At 46.0% G+C, this 20,403-nt stretch overlaps 1 protein-coding gene across 5 annotated transcripts; it reads left to right on the forward strand.

The window, feature by feature from the left end:
• Window positions 1–2,468: 2,468 nt before the first annotated feature.
• Window positions 2,469–15,988, forward strand: Lax1 (lymphocyte transmembrane adaptor 1). Of its 5 annotated transcripts, none has more exons than XM_048430775.3 (6): window positions 2,469–3,602; window positions 4,376–4,608; window positions 8,897–9,002; window positions 9,350–9,454; window positions 10,087–10,157; window positions 14,113–15,988. In XM_048430775.3, the coding sequence occupies exons 3-6, from the start codon at window positions 8,960–8,962 to the stop codon at window positions 14,968–14,970; spliced, it is 1,077 nt and encodes a 358-aa protein (XP_048286732.3). In that variant the 5' UTR covers window positions 2,469–3,602; window positions 4,376–4,608; window positions 8,897–8,959; the 3' UTR covers window positions 14,971–15,988. The 5 variants fall into 5 exon arrangements, with proteins under 5 accessions (XP_048286732.3, XP_048286731.3, XP_085544346.2 ...); XM_048430774.3 differs by having other exon boundaries at window positions 2,473–3,602; window positions 4,427–4,608; window positions 8,893–9,002; XM_085688220.2 differs by having other exon boundaries at window positions 2,473–3,596; window positions 4,427–4,608; window positions 8,893–9,002.
• The last annotated feature ends 4,415 nt before the right edge of the window (window positions 15,989–20,403 follow it).

A 20,403-nucleotide genomic window follows, 5' to 3' on the forward strand; every position in this document is an offset into this window, starting at 1 on the left:
CCATGTTTAATAAATGCCATGATCCCTGGTGGATTGAGACAGCATGGCGGGGAGAGGAGCCCACACAAACACAAACCCCAGAGACCATTTGTGATGCCCCCCATTCCCCATATCCCCCACCCCCACCCCCAGTCTAAATAGCCTGTGGGAGTGGTCCTGACCCTCCCCAGGGAGGGGTCAGCACTTGGCAGGCTGGGAGTTGGAGTCTGGAGATAGGCAACTCCCAGGCCAGGAGCTGGGGTGGTGCTTCCAGTCACTGAGGAGGGCTTCTGAAAAGGTCCTGGCATTAGAGGCGTTAATGACGTAGTAGGCAACCCTCCATCTCCATCAAGAGTCTTTGCTCAAGTTGGGCAGTGGTGGCTCATGTCTTTAATTCCAGCACAGATCTAAGTGCATCTCTGTGAGTTCGAGGCCAGCCTGGCCTTCAAAGTGAGTTCCAGGACAGCCAGGGCTGTTGGTATCTCAAAACAAACAAACAAACAAGCAAAACAAAATAAAGTAAAAGTCTCTGCTCACCAATATACATAAATTGATTCTATTTCAAACCAATCTAAACCTAGCATGGCAGGAAGATCGAGAGTTCAAGGGTAACATGGGTTACTTAGCAAGGCCCTGCCTAAAAAAAGTAAGCAAGTCCTAATAGTTTGTAGTCACATGTCACTCTCAACTCCTAAGATGATTTTGAGAGGTTTCAAGGAACACAGGAATACTAAAAGAAGCCAGTTTAAAACATACATCACCTCGTTTATCAGAAATAGGTGGTTTTCTTCCCTTATTTCTGAGAAAGTAAGCCCCACTTTCTTAGCCAGACTTGACTTGTGGATGGGAAGGAGAGCAGGAGAGTGGAGGGTGTGGAGAGAATTCCTGAGGTGACTTCCCTCGGGCATCGTGGGACACCAGGAGGGAATGCTGGTCTGGCTGCCACAGACTGGGCAAGCGAGAGATAATTAAACACAAAGCGCCATGCTTTCTCAGTTCTTATCAGTCAGGGTTCTGAAGTCAGCTCCACCTGCCTCCCTGGAGGCCCCACTCAAGGTCCCAGCTCACCCAGCGAAAGCCACAGTCTCTAATGGCTCACAAGGGCAGCCTGGCCACCTGCCTTCTAGTCCAGGAGTTCTAGTGAGGAATTCTAATTTTTATTCAGACCTGAAAGAAATGTAGGCAGAGACCTGGGTTCCAGCCCTGGAGCCAACTGCCACCAAACCAGCTGTTTCGAGATAAGCTGGCCAGGCAGGCAGTATAGGCGGGAAAATCAGACAGGAAGTAGATGTGATACAATGAGAACAGGAGAATTCTGGGAAGCAGGGAAGTTCCTCAGCCACTCCTGCGCAGACCACCGAAGAGGCAACATGTAAGCTGTCACACTGAGAAAGGTACTGAACCCATGTGGCTAACATAGATCAGAATAATGGGTTAAGATAAGTCATAAGAACTAATAAGTAGCCTGACCTAACGAGCCAATCAGTTTATAACCTTATGGAGTCCTGTGTGTGATTTTCTTTGGGCTTGCCGGTTGTGGGGTACTGGACGGGACAGAAACCCCAACAAGCCGGCCCTCATACTACACAGGCTCCCCAGAGGAAAGGTGGTGAGAGCCTGGCATGGCAGGGTTTCCTGCCGGTTACAGGACTAGTCTGCAGCCTCCTGGGGCCCTGGGAGAGCTAGAACTTGTCTGGGCTCTGGGAGTCAAAGACTCCAATGTCCATTGGGAAGAGGTCAGGAGGCCTGGTGACAAAGGCACCAATGGCGTCAGCCCTTCCATTTCCCTGGAGCTCCACCCGGCTTGAGAAGCAGAGTTAGAGAGGCTCTCTGCGTGCTCTCTTCACTCTTCTGTGGAGCAAACCGAAGGGGAATTAAATTAGAAACAAACTTGGAACATTCTCCTAAGCTTGGGACCTTCAGGTCAGTGCTGGGGAGGAACCCACTGGCGCCTGAAATCGGAGGCTACCCAGCACTGGCAGTGGACTACAGAAAACCCAAGCCGGCAGCAGATAGCACCTCACCAGAAGCCCCAAGTCCTGAGAAAAAAACGGCCTCCAGAGGCCCTGCAGCCCAGGTTCAGTTCCATTTCCACCATGACACCGGAACAGAGGTCCTCAAAGTGTGAAACACAGGCCTCTGGCGCTGTCACCAGCAGAGCATCTATTTATAAAGCCTGGCCACCCACTGAACCACAAGCAGGTGCCAGATCTGCACTTCGCTCTAAATAACTACTCTCGGTGCTGTTTGGACCTGCTGAGAACCATTCGTGGTACACAGAGGCTGGAGGATCTCTGTGAGTCTGAGGCCAGCCTGGTCTACATAAGAGAAATACAGGTGGTCAGAAATATGTAGAGAGACCGTGTCTCAGAGAAGGAAGAAAAGAAGAAAGGAAGGAGGGGAGGGAAGAAAAGGGGAAGAAGGGAAGGGAAAGAAAAGCAGAAAAGAAAGACAGGTGGTGATTGTGCACACCTTTAATCCCAGACCTTGGGAGACAGAGGCAGGTGAATCTCTGAGTTCAAGGCCACCCTGGTCTACTGAGTGATTCTAGAACAGCCAGGGCTACACAGAAAATCTCTGCCTCAAAAAACAAACAACACACACACACAGGAAGAGGAAAGAAAGAAAAAGAAAAGAACTATTCTGAGTTTCAAGCCTGGCCCACACCTGTAACTCCACCACCAGGGACAGTAAGACAGGAGGGTTATTTAGATAGGGTTGCCTGCATCTCAGACTAGCCTGGCCTTGCTATATATTCACGTATTTCAGGGTAGCCTAGAACTCTGTGTAGCCAAGATACATAGCTGAAGACAACCTCAGACTTCTGATCCTTCTAGGTTATGACATGTGTTCAGCTACCTTGGGCTATGAAGTGAGATCTGCCTCAAAACCAAACAAACAGAAAGGGTCACTGAAAAAAAAGGCACTTGTCTCGAACAGAAAAGGTCAGCAAGATGATTCATTGAAAAAAAGGCACTTGTCTCGAACTCTGACGATGGGGGTTTGATTCCTGAGACCCACACAGTAGGAGAGTACAAACTCCCCCGAGTGTCCTCTGACCTCCACACAAGTCCCACAGCAGGTGTGCAGACATGCTAAATATCTGTAATAAGAATAAATAAGTAAAAATAGTCAACAACAAGCAAACCTTCAAACCTTCAGATTTTAACCCTGGAAGCTTATAACACTCAGAAAACAGTCAACAATCAAATCTCCCACTCTCTGGCCCTCTTAAACCACGTGTGCCCCAGATGCCAGAGCGCCTCTGGGGAGCAGCAGGGCTGAAGATGAGTTTCCTGCCGCCTGTGGAGAGTTGAGCATTTCCTGTGCCCCGGGCCTCATTAGCACACTGGTGGAGGTGCTTCCTGTCAGCGACTCTTTCCATTCTGCTCTGGGGGTTGGAGGAAAAAGAGTTTCTCACAGGTCCTCCGGGCAGTTTGTCCCCCTGTTCTCTTCATGCTCCCAGCAACAGGCAGAAACTAGAGAGCCTCCCCAGCCACTTCACACTGGGAACATCAACACCTGGACAAGAGACAGTTGACTTTCTGCAGTGGGCACCCCCAGTAAACCAAACCTGATGCTTTTAAACCTTGTACCAACTCAGCCTGGAATTTCAGGTGAAGGTAGGGAAGTTTGGGTTTTATTATTGTTGTTGTTGTTGTTAGTAATAGTAGTAAATTTATTTATGGTGTGTTTGTGTGTGCGCGTGTGTGTGTGTGTGTGTGTGTGTGAGAGAGAGAGAGAGAGAGAGAGAGAGAGATCAGAGGACATTGTGGGAAATGGTTCTCTCTTTCCACCTTGAAGGTGGTAATGGGGGCAAACTTAGGTCATCAGGCTGACAGCAAGCACCACCTCTGCCTGCAGAGCCATCACACCACCCCAAAAAAGGGAGTCCGTTGGGAGAAAGTTCTAGAACAGAGGATTAGCATCTTCAGAAAGAAAAGAAAACAAAAACCAAAAAGCAAACTTTGTTTCGTATGTGAGAACTTCGGCAAATACAATCTAGGAAGAATGGCTGGGAAACTGCTCTCATGGTAGAGTGCTTGCCTGCGTACGTGTGTACGTACAGCCCCGGAGTGCCAGCCCTAGTATATATAGAGTATGGTGGCACAAACCTGTAAATCTCAGTTTTAAGGAAGTAGATGCAGAAGGATCAGAAGTTCAAGGTCGTCTTCAGCTATATATCTTGGCTACATAAAGAGTTCTAGGCTAGCCTGACATACTGAAACCCACCATGAATGGCTGTATAGCAAGTGCCAGGATAGTCTGAGATACGTGCAATGCTATCTAAATAAATAAGAAATTTCAAGAGTAAAAAGTGATACATTTGAGAAAACATGGAGATTTGGAGAATTTTCTGTCATTCTTATCTATTTTTTTCCTTTTTCTTAAAAAGGTGGTTGTATGCAAAATACATACCAATTTGCCTTTTTTCCATCTGAATCAGCAATTTAAAAAGAGCCAAGGAAAGGGCAGCCATAGAGACTAGTCAATTCTGACCCCAGAAGACTTAGAAGCTGCCAAGCCCCTAGAGGTTCCAGGGATGTTTACCACCCCGGCCCCACCAGATGTCACCAGAAGGAACTCCTGGCCCAGCACTTTGCAGAGGACTCTTGGCGGCCTGGAAGGGTGAGTGCTTTGGGAAGTGAGCTCCACTGTGCCCTGATCCCCTCAGGAACGGTCTAACCTGGCAGAGCTGCCACCCATACCTACAGGACAGGTCTGGATCCATTAGGACCAGCAAACTTTGAGCCCAGAGCTATTTGCTCAGGGATGCTGGGAGGGAAGAAAGGAGATGGGGAGGGGGAAGGAAAAGGGAATGATAGTTGAATTTCTGATTGGATTTTCTTCCTCTCAGAGGCCTTGAACTCAATCTTTCTAATCTCTTGTTCCGCACCACGCACCACGATAGAAAGAAAAGTCCTAATTCCCCAGCAATGAGTTTTTAGATCCTAAAACCTTGTCATGAGTGGAAAGTGTAGAATAAAAGTGATAAAGTTTTAGGACACAAGATCTCACAGAACTAATCATGGATGTAAATTCACCTCTGAAGTTCTCAATCTCAGATAAACAAAAGTAAAGTGTCTGTCGGGTGTTAAGATTTTAAGAAATATCACTGGGTGTGAATTTCAGTGTTCTGATCAAAGGAAAACCCAATAAACGGCTATTTTTTTCAATTGCTGTAATTTTAGGAAATTTCAGTATTATTTCCAGAATAAATCCATGTCCCTTGCAGGTAAAACACAGGTGCTGAAGAAGAATGAGTTCATACTCATAGCCTCCCAAAACTATCTCCTTTTTTTTTTTCTTTACATTTTGGGGAGTGGGTGGAAGGGTGGAGAGGTCAGATGGCAATTTTCAGGAATTGGTTCCCTTCTTTCTCCATGTGGGTCTCAGGGATCAAGCTCAGAGGGCCAGGCTTGACAGGGGGTGCCAGGCTTGACAGCGGGTGCCTTTCCCCACTGAGTCAGCTCACTGACTCTGGAAACTATTGCTTCCTAGAGTTGACTTTTGTTTTGTTTTTGTTTCCTTTTTCTTTTCCACTTTGTAATTAGAAAATAAAATTTATATGTTTATGTTACATTTAGCATGTTGTTTTGAAATTTGTACACCTTGCAATGGCTAAGTTGAGCTAGGTAAACATGTATTAGTTAATGTACTTTTTTAGGAGAGGATACTTCAAATAACTCCTTAAGGAATATTCAGGAATACTTCATTTTCAACATTGCTATGTTGAGCTTCTTCCTTCTACCAAACCTTTGACCAACATCTCTTGGGACCCCTCTCTCCCCACTTCTGGTGATCACCATTCTACTACTCCCTACTTCTTTGAGTTGAGTCTTTTTCAGGTCTGCATGTAAGTGAGATCTTGCAGTAAGTATCTACCTGCTCCTGGCTTTGTTCAGTTCGCACTATGTCCTCCAGGTCCGTCCACCTTGTCACAAACGACACGACAAGACCGTCTTCCCTCTCTGTCCAGTTGATAAACGCTCACACTGCTTCCACATTTGGCCCTTACGAATTTTGCTGCAAGGAGCATGGCAGTACAAACTACTCTAATGAGCATGGGGTACAGGCACACAGCTTTCATTTGCTCTGAACATGGATCTAGCAGCGGGACAAGCAGAGCATATGGTGGTTCTATTTTTAATTTGGGGAATAATTACCAAAAGTCATTTTCCACAATGACTATATTACCTTCAAAACTACTTCTGTGCTCATTCATTTATTATTTCATTCACATATCATTGAACAAATACGCATTAAACTTCTATTATACATCAGAGGTGCTGTTTGAGATGCTGAGTGGACAGTATAGACAAGTCCATGACTTCTTAGAGCTGACAGTCAGGGGCGATAGCAAAGAGATAACCAGGTATTGTGTACTGTCAGTCAACCAGACGGGCTTGAAAGAGGAAATAGAACTGAGTGAGAAAACTGTGACTCATGAGCCTGGCAAGGGACGATCCCTCTAAGGAGGTCGCAACACTGTAGAAGAGACTGAAATGAAATGAGGAACTTGGCCCTTCCGAGTGCCTACAGGGGAGGTAGATCTGAGCTAGAACTAGTCTTCATATGGGCAGGAACAGCGAGAGGCCACGGTGGTCAGCATCAGAGATAAAGGTGTTGGAAACGGGCCCAGAAGTTAATCAGGAGAAGCCAGATCACATTAGGCCAAAAACTCCTCACTGAGTACCGACTAGAGATTCACGGTCAGTGTGACGGGAAGCCGGGAGAGATTCCCAGTGGAAGAGAGACATGGTGTGACTTACTCTTCACAGTGATTATACTAGTCCATGGGTGAGCATGACATGTTGAACCATGAGTGAAAGCCAGGCAAGCCACCAGGGAGGTGGCCACTGCAAAAGTCCACCTGGAACTCAGGTTGACTTCAGCCATGGTGGTGGCAATGGGAGCGCAAGAGGTGGCTGGGCTTGAGGCAGATGCCCTTGTCCAGGGCGAAGCTGGTTAACTGGAAGTAGGGCATGAAAGAACAGTCAGTCAGGAGTGGTGCCAAGGATTTAGACTGTACTAGCAGATGGTGGGAAGTCTAGAGAAAAAGCCAGTATATGGAGGCAGAATGGGAGTCCGTCCGGTTTGGGTCTGCTGGACAACCTAAGAGGAATGACCAAGAGAAAATAGGGTCAATCATTCCAGAACTCAGCAAGACAAAATCTTTCCAGGCGTGACTTGGTCTTAATATTTGAGGGTCAGTTGCTTGTTCCTGCTATACTTCCACTGCCTACTTCCTGCTAGAGTGGGTGTGGCCGCCTGCTGTTGCAATCCTCTGGATGCATTTCAGTACCTACGCAGAGCCACGACTGTGCCCTGCCAGAGAATCCCAAAGCTACGCAAAGCTAGTGTTGGTTAAATTTCACCCAACAGTCTAGTGTTGCTTAGAGACCAGCTCTACATTTTGGGGTTACTCAAGTTCAAGTAAGCTGGACTCTGTCACAGAGTTACTTCCTGATTGTGAGTTGAGTAATGCTCTCCTAGCAAGCCAGAAAACCCTGGAAGCAGGAATGAGGGGATGCCAGGCCAGATGTGCTTGGCTTTGGAAGTTCGCAGATAGTGTGAGAGCAGAAAAAGAATGCTCTCTGGCCTCAACCAACCCGGACGCTTATTCCATCTCTGCACTCGCTTGAGATCGTGGCTTTGTTACTTTTCCTTTCTGGTCTTAGGATCGTTAGGCACAGATAGGAGCAGGATAGGAGCTTTGTGAAGATTAAATAATAAATTTTGTATGCAAGCCCCTAGAACCTGATAGACTTTCAAAGGGATGGATCCCTTTCCCGTGTGTAAAACTTCTTTCTCCATGAAGCTGATGTTCAGAACTGACTTTCTTTCCATTCTTTGTAGTAGTTGGAGGAGGAGGAACAGCAGCAGCAATAGTATTTTCGAGACAGGGTTTCTCTGTGTAACAGTCATGGCTGTCCCGGAACTCACTTTACGGACCAGACTGGCCTCGAACTCACAGAGATCCACCTGCCTCTGCCTCCTGAGTGCTGGGATTAAAGATGTGTGCCACCACCGCCTGGCTCTTTTTATTCTTTTTAGTTATGTATAGGTGTGTGTGTGTACGTGCATGTGGATCTGTACACTCAGAGGCCAGAGGCGTTGAATCCCCTGGAACTGGATGGTTGTGAGACACCAGTGGATGCTGGGAACTGAACCCCAGGACCCTGGAAGAGCAGCAAACACTCCCAAACGCTGAGCCATCTTTCCAAGTCCCAGACATGATTTGCTCTTACTTTATTTTGTACCCCCCACCTCAACATCATTTGTCTGGCTCACCAATTCTAAATCCTTGTGTTACAAGGAGGGCTCTTCTTGAAGGGAAGAATAGAATACAAACAAGAGACATACACAATTTAAACCAAAGCTTATTTTGCAAAGGTAAGCAAAGCAAACACTCCAAGGAGAGACTGGGGTGAGAACCTCAAGGCAAGGAATAGCTAAATGAGTACTGTGCTGTTAATTGAAAAGAAACTTTTATAAATATGTATAAGGTAGGTGGCTTCACCACCGTGACCTCTGTGACCCTCCTCTCTGCCCAAATCAGGGTGGGCCAGGTCTCCCTTTCAGAATATTTCTTCTAATGATTCCTACCAAAGGTGGGAGATGTCAAAACCATAATGCATTACAATACAATAGCATCAGTCTTTTGGGTGTACGTGTATGGGATAACGTCTGAGTGCCTTGGTTTCTGATAGAGCAGGAACAACTTAACCCCAGCTTCAAGGATGTTTAAGCACAAAGGGGCATCTGGCCATCAGAGGAATCAGTTGTGGTTGCCCTCTGTTTCCTACCTGGTATCATTTGGGCTCTATCTCCTGAAAGAAGTCTTCTCCAACATCCCCAAGCCCAAATCCTATGGCCACCTGGGGCATGACCACTTGGTTTTCCTCCTAGAAAGAAAGGCCAGACCACCAGCATCTTCCCTGGCTTCCTGGCACTCCTGGTCATCCTCCTGGTCCTCATGGCTGCCTCCATCCTGTGGCGCTGGAACAAACGGAAGAAGCGTGAGTCCCTTGCTTGTCTCCAGCTGAGAGGCTGTGGGATCAGTCTTCCGGTCTGGTGTTTAAACCCTGGGGCATTTTCTAATCAGAAGATACCTCTCTGGAATCCTGTGTCCTTTCCTGACACTGGTCCTAAGCTGTGGCCATAGTGTGGATCTGAGTGACATCGAGAAGACACAGCTTTGGCATCCTTGTGCCCAGTTTCCTCTTCCTGCCTCTGTCCACTGAATTTCTTTTCCTTGGACTGAATTAGAAATGCATCTTTCATGACACCTGGGGAGGGTGGAGACTGCACATCCTGAGAGCCCCTGTGCTCTGCCTGCTGACCCTGTCCTACCATTGCCTTTCAGGGAGAGTTCCTTACTTCCAAGTAGCTCCGTCGCTGACTCTGCCTCTGCCCAGACAGAGAGCCAAAAATATTTATGACTTCTTGCCCCAGCAGCAGGCAGAGTTGGGTAAGTTTCTCCTAATCTACCTTTTGAGGGTCAAATGACCCTTTCACAGGGGTCACATATCAGACTCATAACAGTAGCAAAATTACAATTATGAAGTAACAAAATACTTCATAATACGAAAATAATTGTATGATTGGGGGTCACCACAGCATGAGGAACTGTATTAAAGGGTCTAAGCATCAGGACGGTTGTAAAACACGGCCCTAATCTATGGAGTCCTGACATTTTGAACTTAGGCTCCCAAGATGCACCTCACACCACTCAGAAGCAGCTTTCTCCAAGTATCCAGGCTGCAGAATAACACTCAGTAGTCTGCACCTCCAGTGGGAACTCTGAACAGAGAGCAGTGGTCAGCTGGTTTTAGGCAACAGAGGAAAGCCATTTACGTCATAGGTGGTGAAGACATGAGTAAGACCTCGTAAACAAGGGATGGGGAGTTCTCCACAAGCAGGCCTGAAAATGCATTCAGGTCTCAGAGTGTCGTCCTGTAACTCTGACCCTCTTAACCACAGACTACCAGACATTCCAGGTTCTCACAGGTACCACAAGACCCCCATTCATCTGCTAGCAGAGATATTGGGGTGCAAGCACTCTGCAGCCCACTCTCTTCAGGATTCATTTGGTTGTTGCAGGGAGACATCAGTCGAATGGCTTCAGTACTGAGAGCCTCCTCTCAAGAAATTCTGACAGCCCTGACCATGAGGTAAGAACCAAGGGAAAAGAAAAAGTCCCAAAAGCGTGACAGAGGGCAGGAGGGAATGGGGGCAGGAGGGAATGGGGTTTGTCTCCGTTCCGGTTGTCTAGCATTTGAGTGTCCTTTGCACAGACCCTGAAGAACTTCCTATGGACAAAATAAGAGAAATAACTGTTTAACTAACGGCTAGTGTGGTCACACATCCCTGTAATGCAGCTCTCAGGAAGCTGAGGACAGTTTGACAATTAGAGGCTAGACTGAAGTGCACTGTGAGTTCGAGGCCCACCTAGACTACATAGGAATGGCATGCCAAGAGAGAGGTGAGGGGAGGAGCCAGCACTTAGGGTTTGAAGAAAAGCACATGCACTCAAATGTGTGATGTTAGAACTGAAAGTAATGACTTTAATAAAGACATGACAATTTGTTTATCCCGATCAATGTTGCTCCATTCAGAGTGGTCACTCCAGGAAGCCGTAGCTATTCCAACAATGTCACTAGTGTTCAAACCACACTTTAAACTCATCTCTTAAAACAAAAAAGTTTACACCTCATTTTATTATATTGCTTTGCCTTCATATATGTATGTGCACCATGTGTGTGCCTGTTGCACAGGGAGGTCAAGAGAGACTACTAGATCCCCGGGAACTGAAGTTGTAGACAGTTGTGAACTACCCTGTGGGTGCTGAGAACTGAACCTGGGTCCTCTGAAAGAGCAGCAAGAGTTTTTAACTACTGAGTAATCTTCGCGGGGGTGGGGGTAGGGTTCAAGACAGGGTTTCTCTGTAGCTTTGGAGCCTGTCCTGGAACTCGTTCTGCAGACCACTGGCCTCGAACTCACAGAAATCCTCCTGTCTCTGCCTCCCGAGTGTGCCACCGCCATCTGTCATAGCTACATCTCTTTACATACAGCTACATGTCTCTCTTTACATACATACATTCCTCTCCCCAGCCACACCTACCTTCTACACGGCCACATATCTCTATACATAGTTATATCTCTGTCCTACACAGCACCTCATGTCTCTACACACATTTCTGCATATCTCTGTTTACACACTTATTTACACAGCTACTGCCCCTTGTCTCTACATAGCTCTCTCTTCTACATAGCTACTTATCCCTCCACCCAGCTCCCTCTGCACAGCCCTTCTCAGCCACTGTATCTCTTCTCGCCACACATCTGTTTACCCACACCTCTCTCCTACATATACATCTCTACCCTACATACATCCCTCTTTCCTGCACACACACCTCTCCTACATATACATCTCTTCCCTACATACATCCATCTCTCCTGCACAAACGTCTCTACCCTACATATACATCTCTACTCTACATACATCCATCTCTCCTGCACACACACCTCTCTCCTACATATACATCTCTACCCTACATATATTCATTCATCTCTTCTCTCCACACATCTCTCCCCTACATACACATCTTCTCTCTAGTTTGTTCCATTTCTTCACACATAACTACATCTCTCTTCTACATCACTCACCCATTCACTCCTCCAGAAAAACAAACTCTGGACAAAAAATTAATTGCATTTTCAGGGACATAACTTTACTTGAGTAAACAAATAAGAGACAGAGCCATTCTGACACATGTAAGGAATCACACAGTTTCTTGGAATGTCACATTGGTCAGGCGTGGAGCATAAAATAAGCACATAGCTCTAAGGGGTCAGGGTTCCCAGAGAGTGACATTGAAACTCAGGACTTAAGCAATAAACAGCTAGTTGACTGAACGTTGACTACTGCATCATAACTGAGGCCAGGAGTTCATGTAGAAGATCAGTTACTGTAGGGAGTTATATCTTAATGTTATCAGCCTGATTTTGGTTCAACAAACAGACAGTTGGGAACTTCCTCTTGGGCAATTTGTCTCCAGGGGCAGCTAATCTATTTTGGATTTGCTCTGAAGTCTAAAGTCAGGAAAATGTGTAAAAAGTTGTCTTTGTAACTGAGAATATTGCAAGTTTCCTATGTCAGTTTGAACTATGAAAAATATCCTAGTATTATTTCTATTCATCAGAGTTATACAGTTAAGCGGAAATTATCTTTCTGATCATCCACAGATATGTGTGTGCCCAGTAGATGAAATATATTCATGAGATAAACACACAGCAGTGGGGGGAAATACCCGTAGCTGTTTCTAGGGAAGAGATAAAGTAGGTCATGAAAGAACTGCAGACAGAAGCAACCGGTCCAGAGTCTGTGGTCCCGGAAGCCTTGCTTAGCAAGATTCCTCCATCGGGGAATTATTCATCTGGTGGGTTGACACCTGAATTCTCAGTTGCTCTCTGCTTGAATATTCTTGTGGCCTCTGGCAAAGCCGCTGCTGCCAGCGGCTCTCGGCAGTTTACCATCGGTATCTTATATGCCCTGTGATCCGGTTCTGAAGTTTACTCCTAAGAAGTCCGAAGGTGGCTTAGTCCAGAGACTGCTCTAAAATCAGGATGGCGGTGTTCATGGTCAATATGTTTGCTAGATGTCAAGGATGGTTCTTGGCTCAGCAGGGGTGTTACAGATGGAGAAGCTGTTGTTACTCAGATGTTTAGGTTCCCAGGAAGCCACATTACAATATGGCCTCTTCCTCCTATTCATTGACCTATGACTTCCTGGAGTAACTGAAAAAGGGTAGATGAAATTAAACTCCATTGCCAAAGTTTGAGTGGTCTCTGAAGGAATCTGTCTTTAATTTATGGATCTGTTTGGATTCTGCAGTGCTTGAAAAACATTTTGAGCTGGGCAGTGGTGGCACACACCTTTAATTCCAACACTTGGGAGGCAGAGGCAGGTGGTATCTCTGAAGTTAAGGCCAGTTCCGTCTACAGAATGAGTTCCAGGACAGCCAGGGCTACACAGTGAAACCCTGTCTCACAACAAAAACCATTTTTAATCAGTCTCCAACATTTAATAACCAATAGCTGCCGGATATGATGCATGCCTTGAATCCTAGTACTTAGGAAGCAAAGTCAGGTGGAGCTCTGTGAGTTTGAGGCCAGTCTGGTCTACATAGAGAGTTCCCAGACATCCAAAGTTACTTAGTGAGACCCTGTCTCAAAATGAATAAAACCAAAAATAAAAATAAAATAAAACTAGTACTATGGCGTGGAACTTGAAACTTTATGCCTGCAAAAGCACTCAAAAGTCTAAAGCTGAATTGTCCATAAGCTGAAGGCCAGCCTGGGCTATGTAGTGAGCTCCTGAAGACTGTGAACAACAGAGGAAGACCTTGGCTCCAAAAAAAAGGGGGGAGGGGGTTTCCCATTAAAAGTCCACAAGCTTTTTTGAAATTTTGGGACTCCAAGAAACCAGAATCCTTCATTGTTAGTATTTTCTATATGCTAACACTGTTCTCAACACTTCATGCGTAGTAACCTTTTGACCATTCACAAACACCTTATAACACAGACGTTGCGGCAGTCTTCAGTTTACAGACTAGGAAATGAAGGTGCCAAAGGAAGACTTTCGGACCCACTCAGCACAGAGTGGCAAAGCTGGGATTTGCACGCTCGGGCTGAATCCGCATCTCCGTCTTCAGGCCATGCACTGGCCCTCCGGTGTGCATTGGTGAAGGACACTTTCTCCTGTGTGTGTCCCTCTCCTCACCCATTGGCTCCTCCCCCTCCACCATAGCCAAAGTCTGCTGCGATTTGACATCTCACTTTAGTCCCTGTTTGACTGAATGCATTTGCGATCTTAAGGGCTGAACCTAGGTCCTTGCGTGTGCTGCACAAGTACTCGACCACTGAGCTACAGGCCCAGCACTGTTTCTCTTATACTCAGCCCACTTCACTCATACCCTCAGCCTGCCTGGCACCCAAAGCCTTGCAGTGTGGATCCCGGGCTTGGAGGATGGATGAAGGGATTGTAATGCCAGGCAACACAGAGAGGAAGAGTGACTGTATTCCTATTTCTGGGCCCACCCTGTCACTTTCTCTTCTTCTTTGCAGGCCTCCCAGGCACTCAGCTCCCTTCAGATACACAGAGCTTCTGTTCATGCCGTGGCGTACACAGTAGGCATCTATGACAATGGCACAGTGCCCCAGATGTGCGGGCACCTTGCCCTCTCAGCACCTTACGACAGTGTCAGAACCTCCAGAAATGACTCCAGCATTTCTTCCAGGGAGTCAAACGACTATGTCAATATCCCTACAGCAGAGGAGACCAGTGAGGCTCTAACTGCTTCCAAAAGTACTCCTGAAAGTCACCTTGGTCTTCCCAGTGCCCAGAAGCTGGAGTCTGCTGAAGCAGGACATGCGGACTGTGGGGCTGCCACTGACCACTCTGCTCTGTGGGCTCCAGGAAGTAAGCGCAGCGATTCCCTCAGTGATGGAGAAGTTTCATCTCAGACTTCAAATGACTACGTCAATATGACAGCTTTGGATCTAGAGGACATCCAAGAGCATCAGCCCAGCGTGGTTCTTCAGTGCTGCAGAGATTATGAAAATGTACCATCAGCAGATCCCAACGGAAGCCAGCTGCAGACTCGGGAAGAAGTGACATCTTCAAATACGGATCACGGGGACCCCGTCTGGAGAGCCCTGTCCTCCGTGTATTATATGGCATCCCAGCCACCTACACAGAGCGAGGACAGTGAGGTGGCCCAGGCAGAAGAGCAGTCAAGTGAAGACTCTAACGACTACGAGAATGTGCTCCCTACCTACTTAGAAGGCAGGGACTGTGAACAGGGGCCTGGTGCTTGGCGTCCTTCTGATGAGGGAACACCAAGCTACCTAGCTGGGAAGCCTGGTGGGGTGGCCTACCCTGCTGGGTCTTTAGCCTCTGAACTCTCTAGCAAAGAAGCCTAAGTGCCCTGGCATCCTGTTGAATTCACTTGGCTCGGCTAAGGAGGCTGAGGGGAGCAGGGCACTAGCAGGCTGCACAAAGGCAAAAGTTTAGGAAGCCCAGAGGAGAGATCTCCTCAGGCAAGACTGCAGTTAGCTCTCAGGCCAGTTGAAGTAAGTCTAGCGACATTGTCTTACTGGGGATGTCAGGAAAGGGAAAAGTGCGTAGCACTTAGAACAGGGTGGATGTTTAACAAGGTCGAAAATACCACCTCCACAAACGCACGCCAGAAGGAGTGCAGGTCATTTTGTGATTCAGGCAGGCCAAACAGAGGAGCAGTTGGGGTTGGGCAGGCGAGTTCAAGTCTAAGAAGAACCCGTGAGGGTGTAGAACTACGAGAGCCCCGCTGCTGGTGGTGAGATTGCAAACTCTTCAGATGAACCTATTCATTTCACTCTTAGGAACTGAGCTACTTTCCAATGTATGCCGGAGTCGTACAAATAAGTTAATCTGTTGGAGATAAGAAAGGGCAGGTTCCTTGTAAAATGGTTTTATTATATAAACCTGAGTTATATATGGCCATTTTTATACACACATGAAGTGTACTCTGAAATGCCCGCTCATTCCTTAAGACTTTCCCTTCTCTCATTCCTGCTCCTTCCCACGAGACCACTGCATTCCCCTGAATGGTCTCTCTTCCACTTTCCTACCATTTATGCATAAATAATTTTATGTATCTATATAAAATCTAGGACCAACTAACGAGAGAAAATGTGGTATTTGTTATCTTAGTGTGGTACTAACTGTGGTCAGATAAAATCTCGGTGTGGTTTTAATTTTCATTTCTCTGATGGCTAGTGATGCTAAACATTTTGTACTTATCTTTCTCCTCCCCCACCCCTGGTTTTTTGAGACAGGGTTTCTCTGTGAAACAGTCTTGGCTGTCCTGGAATTTGCTCTGTACACCAGTGTGGCCTCAGACGCACAAAGATTTGCCTACCTCTGCCTCCTGAGTGTTAGGATTAAAGGCATGTGCCACCACTGCTGGGCTTGTACTTGATCTTTTGAAAACTATCTATTCCGCTCATTAGCTCTATAAATGAGTGTGTGTGAGAGAGAGAAAGAGAGAGAGAGAGAGAGAGAGAGAGAGAGAGAGAGATGACCTAGGCAATGTCTCTGAGCACACTGAACACTCAGATCTTGGTCCCTAAATTCTACTTTCCCAGAGAAGGAACAAGAACTTACTAGAGAAGCAGCTGGTTCTAAGGCTGCTTGCGCATCTTGTAAAAGGAAGAAGGGTAGAAAAGAGAGGGAGTAAGGAAGAGACAGGCAGGGAGAAAGAGCCAGCTGCAAAGAGTTCCCAACTTAAAACCTAGAACAATTTGGACAATGAAAAACAAGTAATTATTGATTAGTAGTCACAGAATAACAACCACAAAATCAATTCTCATAATTCCATACCAAGAGTAAGTAAGTAAACCCACTGTATGGAAAGAATGCCTTTGAGCGTAGATGGATTCCAAATGCTGTGTGCAGAAAAGATAGGCAAATGGACAAACTGACACTAAGCACCCCAGGACAATGCTACCAGCAGACCCAATGACGGATGATGCCAAGATTAGAGAGTGACATCTGTAATGGATTAAATAAAAATGCTGCAGGTTCCCAAGTGGTTGCAGTGGCAGAAACACTGTAGGTCCCCAAGCGACAGCAGACAGTGGGCCATGTGGTGCCAGGCAGTGGGCAGTGGGTCCCAAGAGCAGCCAGCCCCAGGCAGGAACGGCACAGTTCCCAAAGTGGCTGCAGCAGGCCATGAGGAAAGACAGACAGATGGGCATGCCACGAGACCATGCTGCAGGTCTCCGAAGGCAGCTGGTCCCGGGCAGGAAGCCACATGTTGGGTGAAAGACAGAGACATGGATAGGCACACCATGCAGAGTGAAGTTGGATGTTTATTTAGTGGGTTATGGAAGGGAAGGGGAAAAGGTAGAAGAGGAGAGAGAGAGAAGGGAAAGACAGAGGGAGACTGAAAAACGGGAAGGGGTGCAGACTCAGGCTGGAAGCTGAAGCTCAGCTTGCCTCGGCAGACAAGGGAGGGAATGGATGTGACTTGTCTCTTAAAAGGACAGGACAGATCATTACAATACCAAGAGGCAAGACCAGAACAGAACTTCAGAGAATCTTCCCTAAATATTTATTTATTATTGTGATGGCTTGAACACTTGTCTACGAACTTTCCCATAATTCTCCTGAAACTTAAACCTTCCCCCCTTGAATACAGGTTGCATTCATTTCTAGTGGCTAGAATATGAAAAGGGAGAAATACTAAGTTTATAATGGAAAAACTTGGCAGATACCACCTTCATCAAATGATTACTGTCAGTCAGCTGGCCAACCATAAGTCATAGGCTGCTGATAAGACCGGGAACACCATAAAAAATAAATCCATAACTCTAGCCTTATCAGAAATCCACACTGGGCTAGAGAGGTGACTCACTGGTTACGAGCCTGCAGTACTCTTGCAGAGGACCTGAGCTTGACTCCCAGAATCCATGTCAATTGCTCACAATTGCCTGTGACTTGAGTTCCAGATCAAAAGCCTCTGGCCTTCAAGCACACTCGCATGCTCAGGCGCAGACCTACACACAGACCTACACACAGACCTACACACTGACCTACACACAGACCTACACACAGACCTACACACAGACCTACACACAGACCTACACACTGACCTACACACAGACCTACACACAGACCTACACACTGACCTACACACAGACCTACACACAGACCTACACACAGACCTACACACAGACCTACACACAGACCTACACACTGACCTACACACAGACCTACACACAGACCTACACACAGACCTACACACTGACCTACACACTGACCTACACACAGACCTACACACTGACCTACACACTGACCTACACACAGACCTACACACAGACCTACACACAGACCTACACACTGACACATAGTTAAAAACAACTAAATCTTTAAAAGAGAAAAAAAAATCCAGACTGGATGTGTTGCACAGACACCTAGTAAGAAAAGATTGAGAAACTGTCACAGATTAGAGGAGACTAAGGGGACAGGACTAAATCTAACACGATGCCTCAGATTGGATTCTACAGTAGAGAGACAGGTAAGATTCCAAACACCCATGTTGTCGGGGTCTGGTAGCAGCCTGGACCATTAATTTTTTTTTTAACCAGATCCCAACATAAACTATCTCTCTCTGGACTGGAGTGGAGGTGTGGGAATAAAGACATAACTCACGTGACTTTTTTGAGAGGGAGATTCTCAGTGATCCCTCATGAAATCCTGAGTTCACACGCTGAAGAATATCTCTGTTTATTCTCCAAACAGCTTTTATACCAAAACATAAACTGAGGGGGAAATTCATTAGCATTTTGTTTCCCGGGTAACCAGGTGAATGGCTTTTAGTCACATCCACATCTACCTATGTCTCCTGTGTCAGGTCTTCCTGGTCTGTATGCTAAAGTAGGTTGAATTAGCGTCTCTTTTCAGGAATCCTCCAAATTACAGAGAAGGAGCAAAACAACATCCTGACCCTTTGTTAGGTTAGTGACAGCCTGTCTGGAAGGTTATGTGACCATCTCAGGTGTGGCCTATGACTTTTGAGCCTGGCTGCCATACCATATAGAAATATGGGCCTATACCATATGTAGTTAGTAACATTGTGTTAGTGCTACTGTCTTCAGTTTTATGGCTATAAAGTGATCATGTAAAACATCAACACTAGAGAAAGTGAGATTAAAAGATGTATGAGAATGCCCAAATTATTCTTTCAACTCTTTTGTAAGCTTAAAAGTATTTCAAGATAAAAACAAATTTAGCCAGGAATGGTGGCACACACCTTTGATCCCAGCACCCAGGAGGCAGAGGCAGACTAATGGATCTCTGTGAGATTGAGGTCAGCTTGGTCTACAGAATGAGTTCCAGAACACTCGGAGCTAAATAGTGAGATTCTGTCTCAAAAAACAATAAACAAACAAGCATATATAATTAAAGCCTAGTTTTAATAGTTAGGGTCTCCTAACGGAATAGAACCAGCAGAATGAATATGGATTACAAAGAAGACTTGCTATAAAGGCTTACATAATAAGGGCTGGTAGTATAATAAACACTGCCTGAATTCTGGAGAGACTGAGAGCCTGCCACTCAGTCCAGAGACTGGAAATGGTGCCATGGACTAGACATAGCCATTGCCCAATAAACTCACAGTGACTGTAGTACCTATACAAGGTCAGATAACAAGATAAACCAACATTCCAGCAAGCAGCACTAATTGAACTTAGTGGGTTATAAAAAAATTTTTTTTTAAAGAGAAAATGTGAAAACAGAAGGGAGATGTGGGGGATCCAGGAGAAATTAACAGTAGGTAGGTGTTATCAAAATGTATTGTACATATGTATGAAATTCTCAAAGGATAAATAAAATTGTTATTTTTTGAAAGATAAGTAATCCATTGTGATTCCTTAAGTAGTTAAACAATAGATTAATTACTTATATTAGTCAATATAATATATATATTATAATGATCAGTTCTGTAAAAAGGAACACAACTGTTAGAAAATAATATATACACATACATATATGTATGTAAGTATGTATGTGAGATTTTTTTTCTTGAGACAAGATCTCTTTGTTATGCAGCCCCGGCTGTCCTGGAGCTCTCTCTGTAGACCAGGCTGGCCTCAAACTCACAGAGAGAGACCCACCCGCCTCTGCCTCCTGAGTGCTTGTATTAGAGGTGTGTGCCACCACCTCCAGGCTTTTCCATGTCCTTGCAGCCAGGCTGCCCCCAGAAAGTGTGGCTCAGATTTAGTGGGGGTTTCCTGCCTTCACTAGTCTGACCAAGAAAATTTCTTACAGGAATGCCCAGCAGCTTGGGTTTTAGTTGATTCCAGATTAGAAATCAAGATCAGCCATCGCATCATCTCCTGACCTCGTGGTTATTGTCTCCTTGTTCAGAACAGTACCTAGTATAAAATACAGAGATTTGTTATGTCCCTCTTTCCCTCTAGAAGACACCATGCCATAGTGGGGAGAAGAAGACAAGTCTTGACAAGCAGAAGACAAGACAAACTCACAGTACCTCTGGCATCTGTCTTTCCTGATACCTTAGTACCCTGAGGGTGTTATCATTATTTCTGGCTTTTCTGTGAACGAAGGGCATGCGCTAACCTGCCATCAGCCAGTGGCCTGATCCTCTAGTGTTAAAGGAAAGTGGAGATAAACAAGCCTGTCTTTCCTCTTGCCAAGCACCCTCCTCATACAACATGGCTGGACTCTTATTCCCAGCTCAGATACCCTCCAATCAAAAGAATTTGAGGACTTTAACAAGTAAAGAATTTCCTACGTAGGGCTCCTAACCACACAGCTATGCACAGTACCTCATTTAATGACCCACCATC

Source organism: Myodes glareolus, chromosome 5 (assembly GCF_982192425.1).
Source record: "Myodes glareolus chromosome 5, mMyoGla1.1, whole genome shotgun sequence".
Taxonomy (NCBI): Eukaryota; Metazoa; Chordata; class Mammalia; order Rodentia; family Cricetidae; genus Myodes; species Myodes glareolus.

Coding starts and splice junctions, on each gene's coding strand:
- Lax1 (XM_048430774.3), top strand. CDS start 4,523: ATGTTTACCACCCCGGCCCCACCAGATGTCACCAGAAGGAACTCCTGG. Junction 4,609..8,892: donor ACTCTTGGCGGCCTGGAAGG/GTGAGTGCTTTG, acceptor TTTTCCTCCTAG/AAAGAAAGGCCAGACCACCA. Junction 10,158..14,112: donor CTGACAGCCCTGACCATGAG/GTAAGAACCAAG, acceptor TCTTCTTTGCAG/GCCTCCCAGGCACTCAGCTC.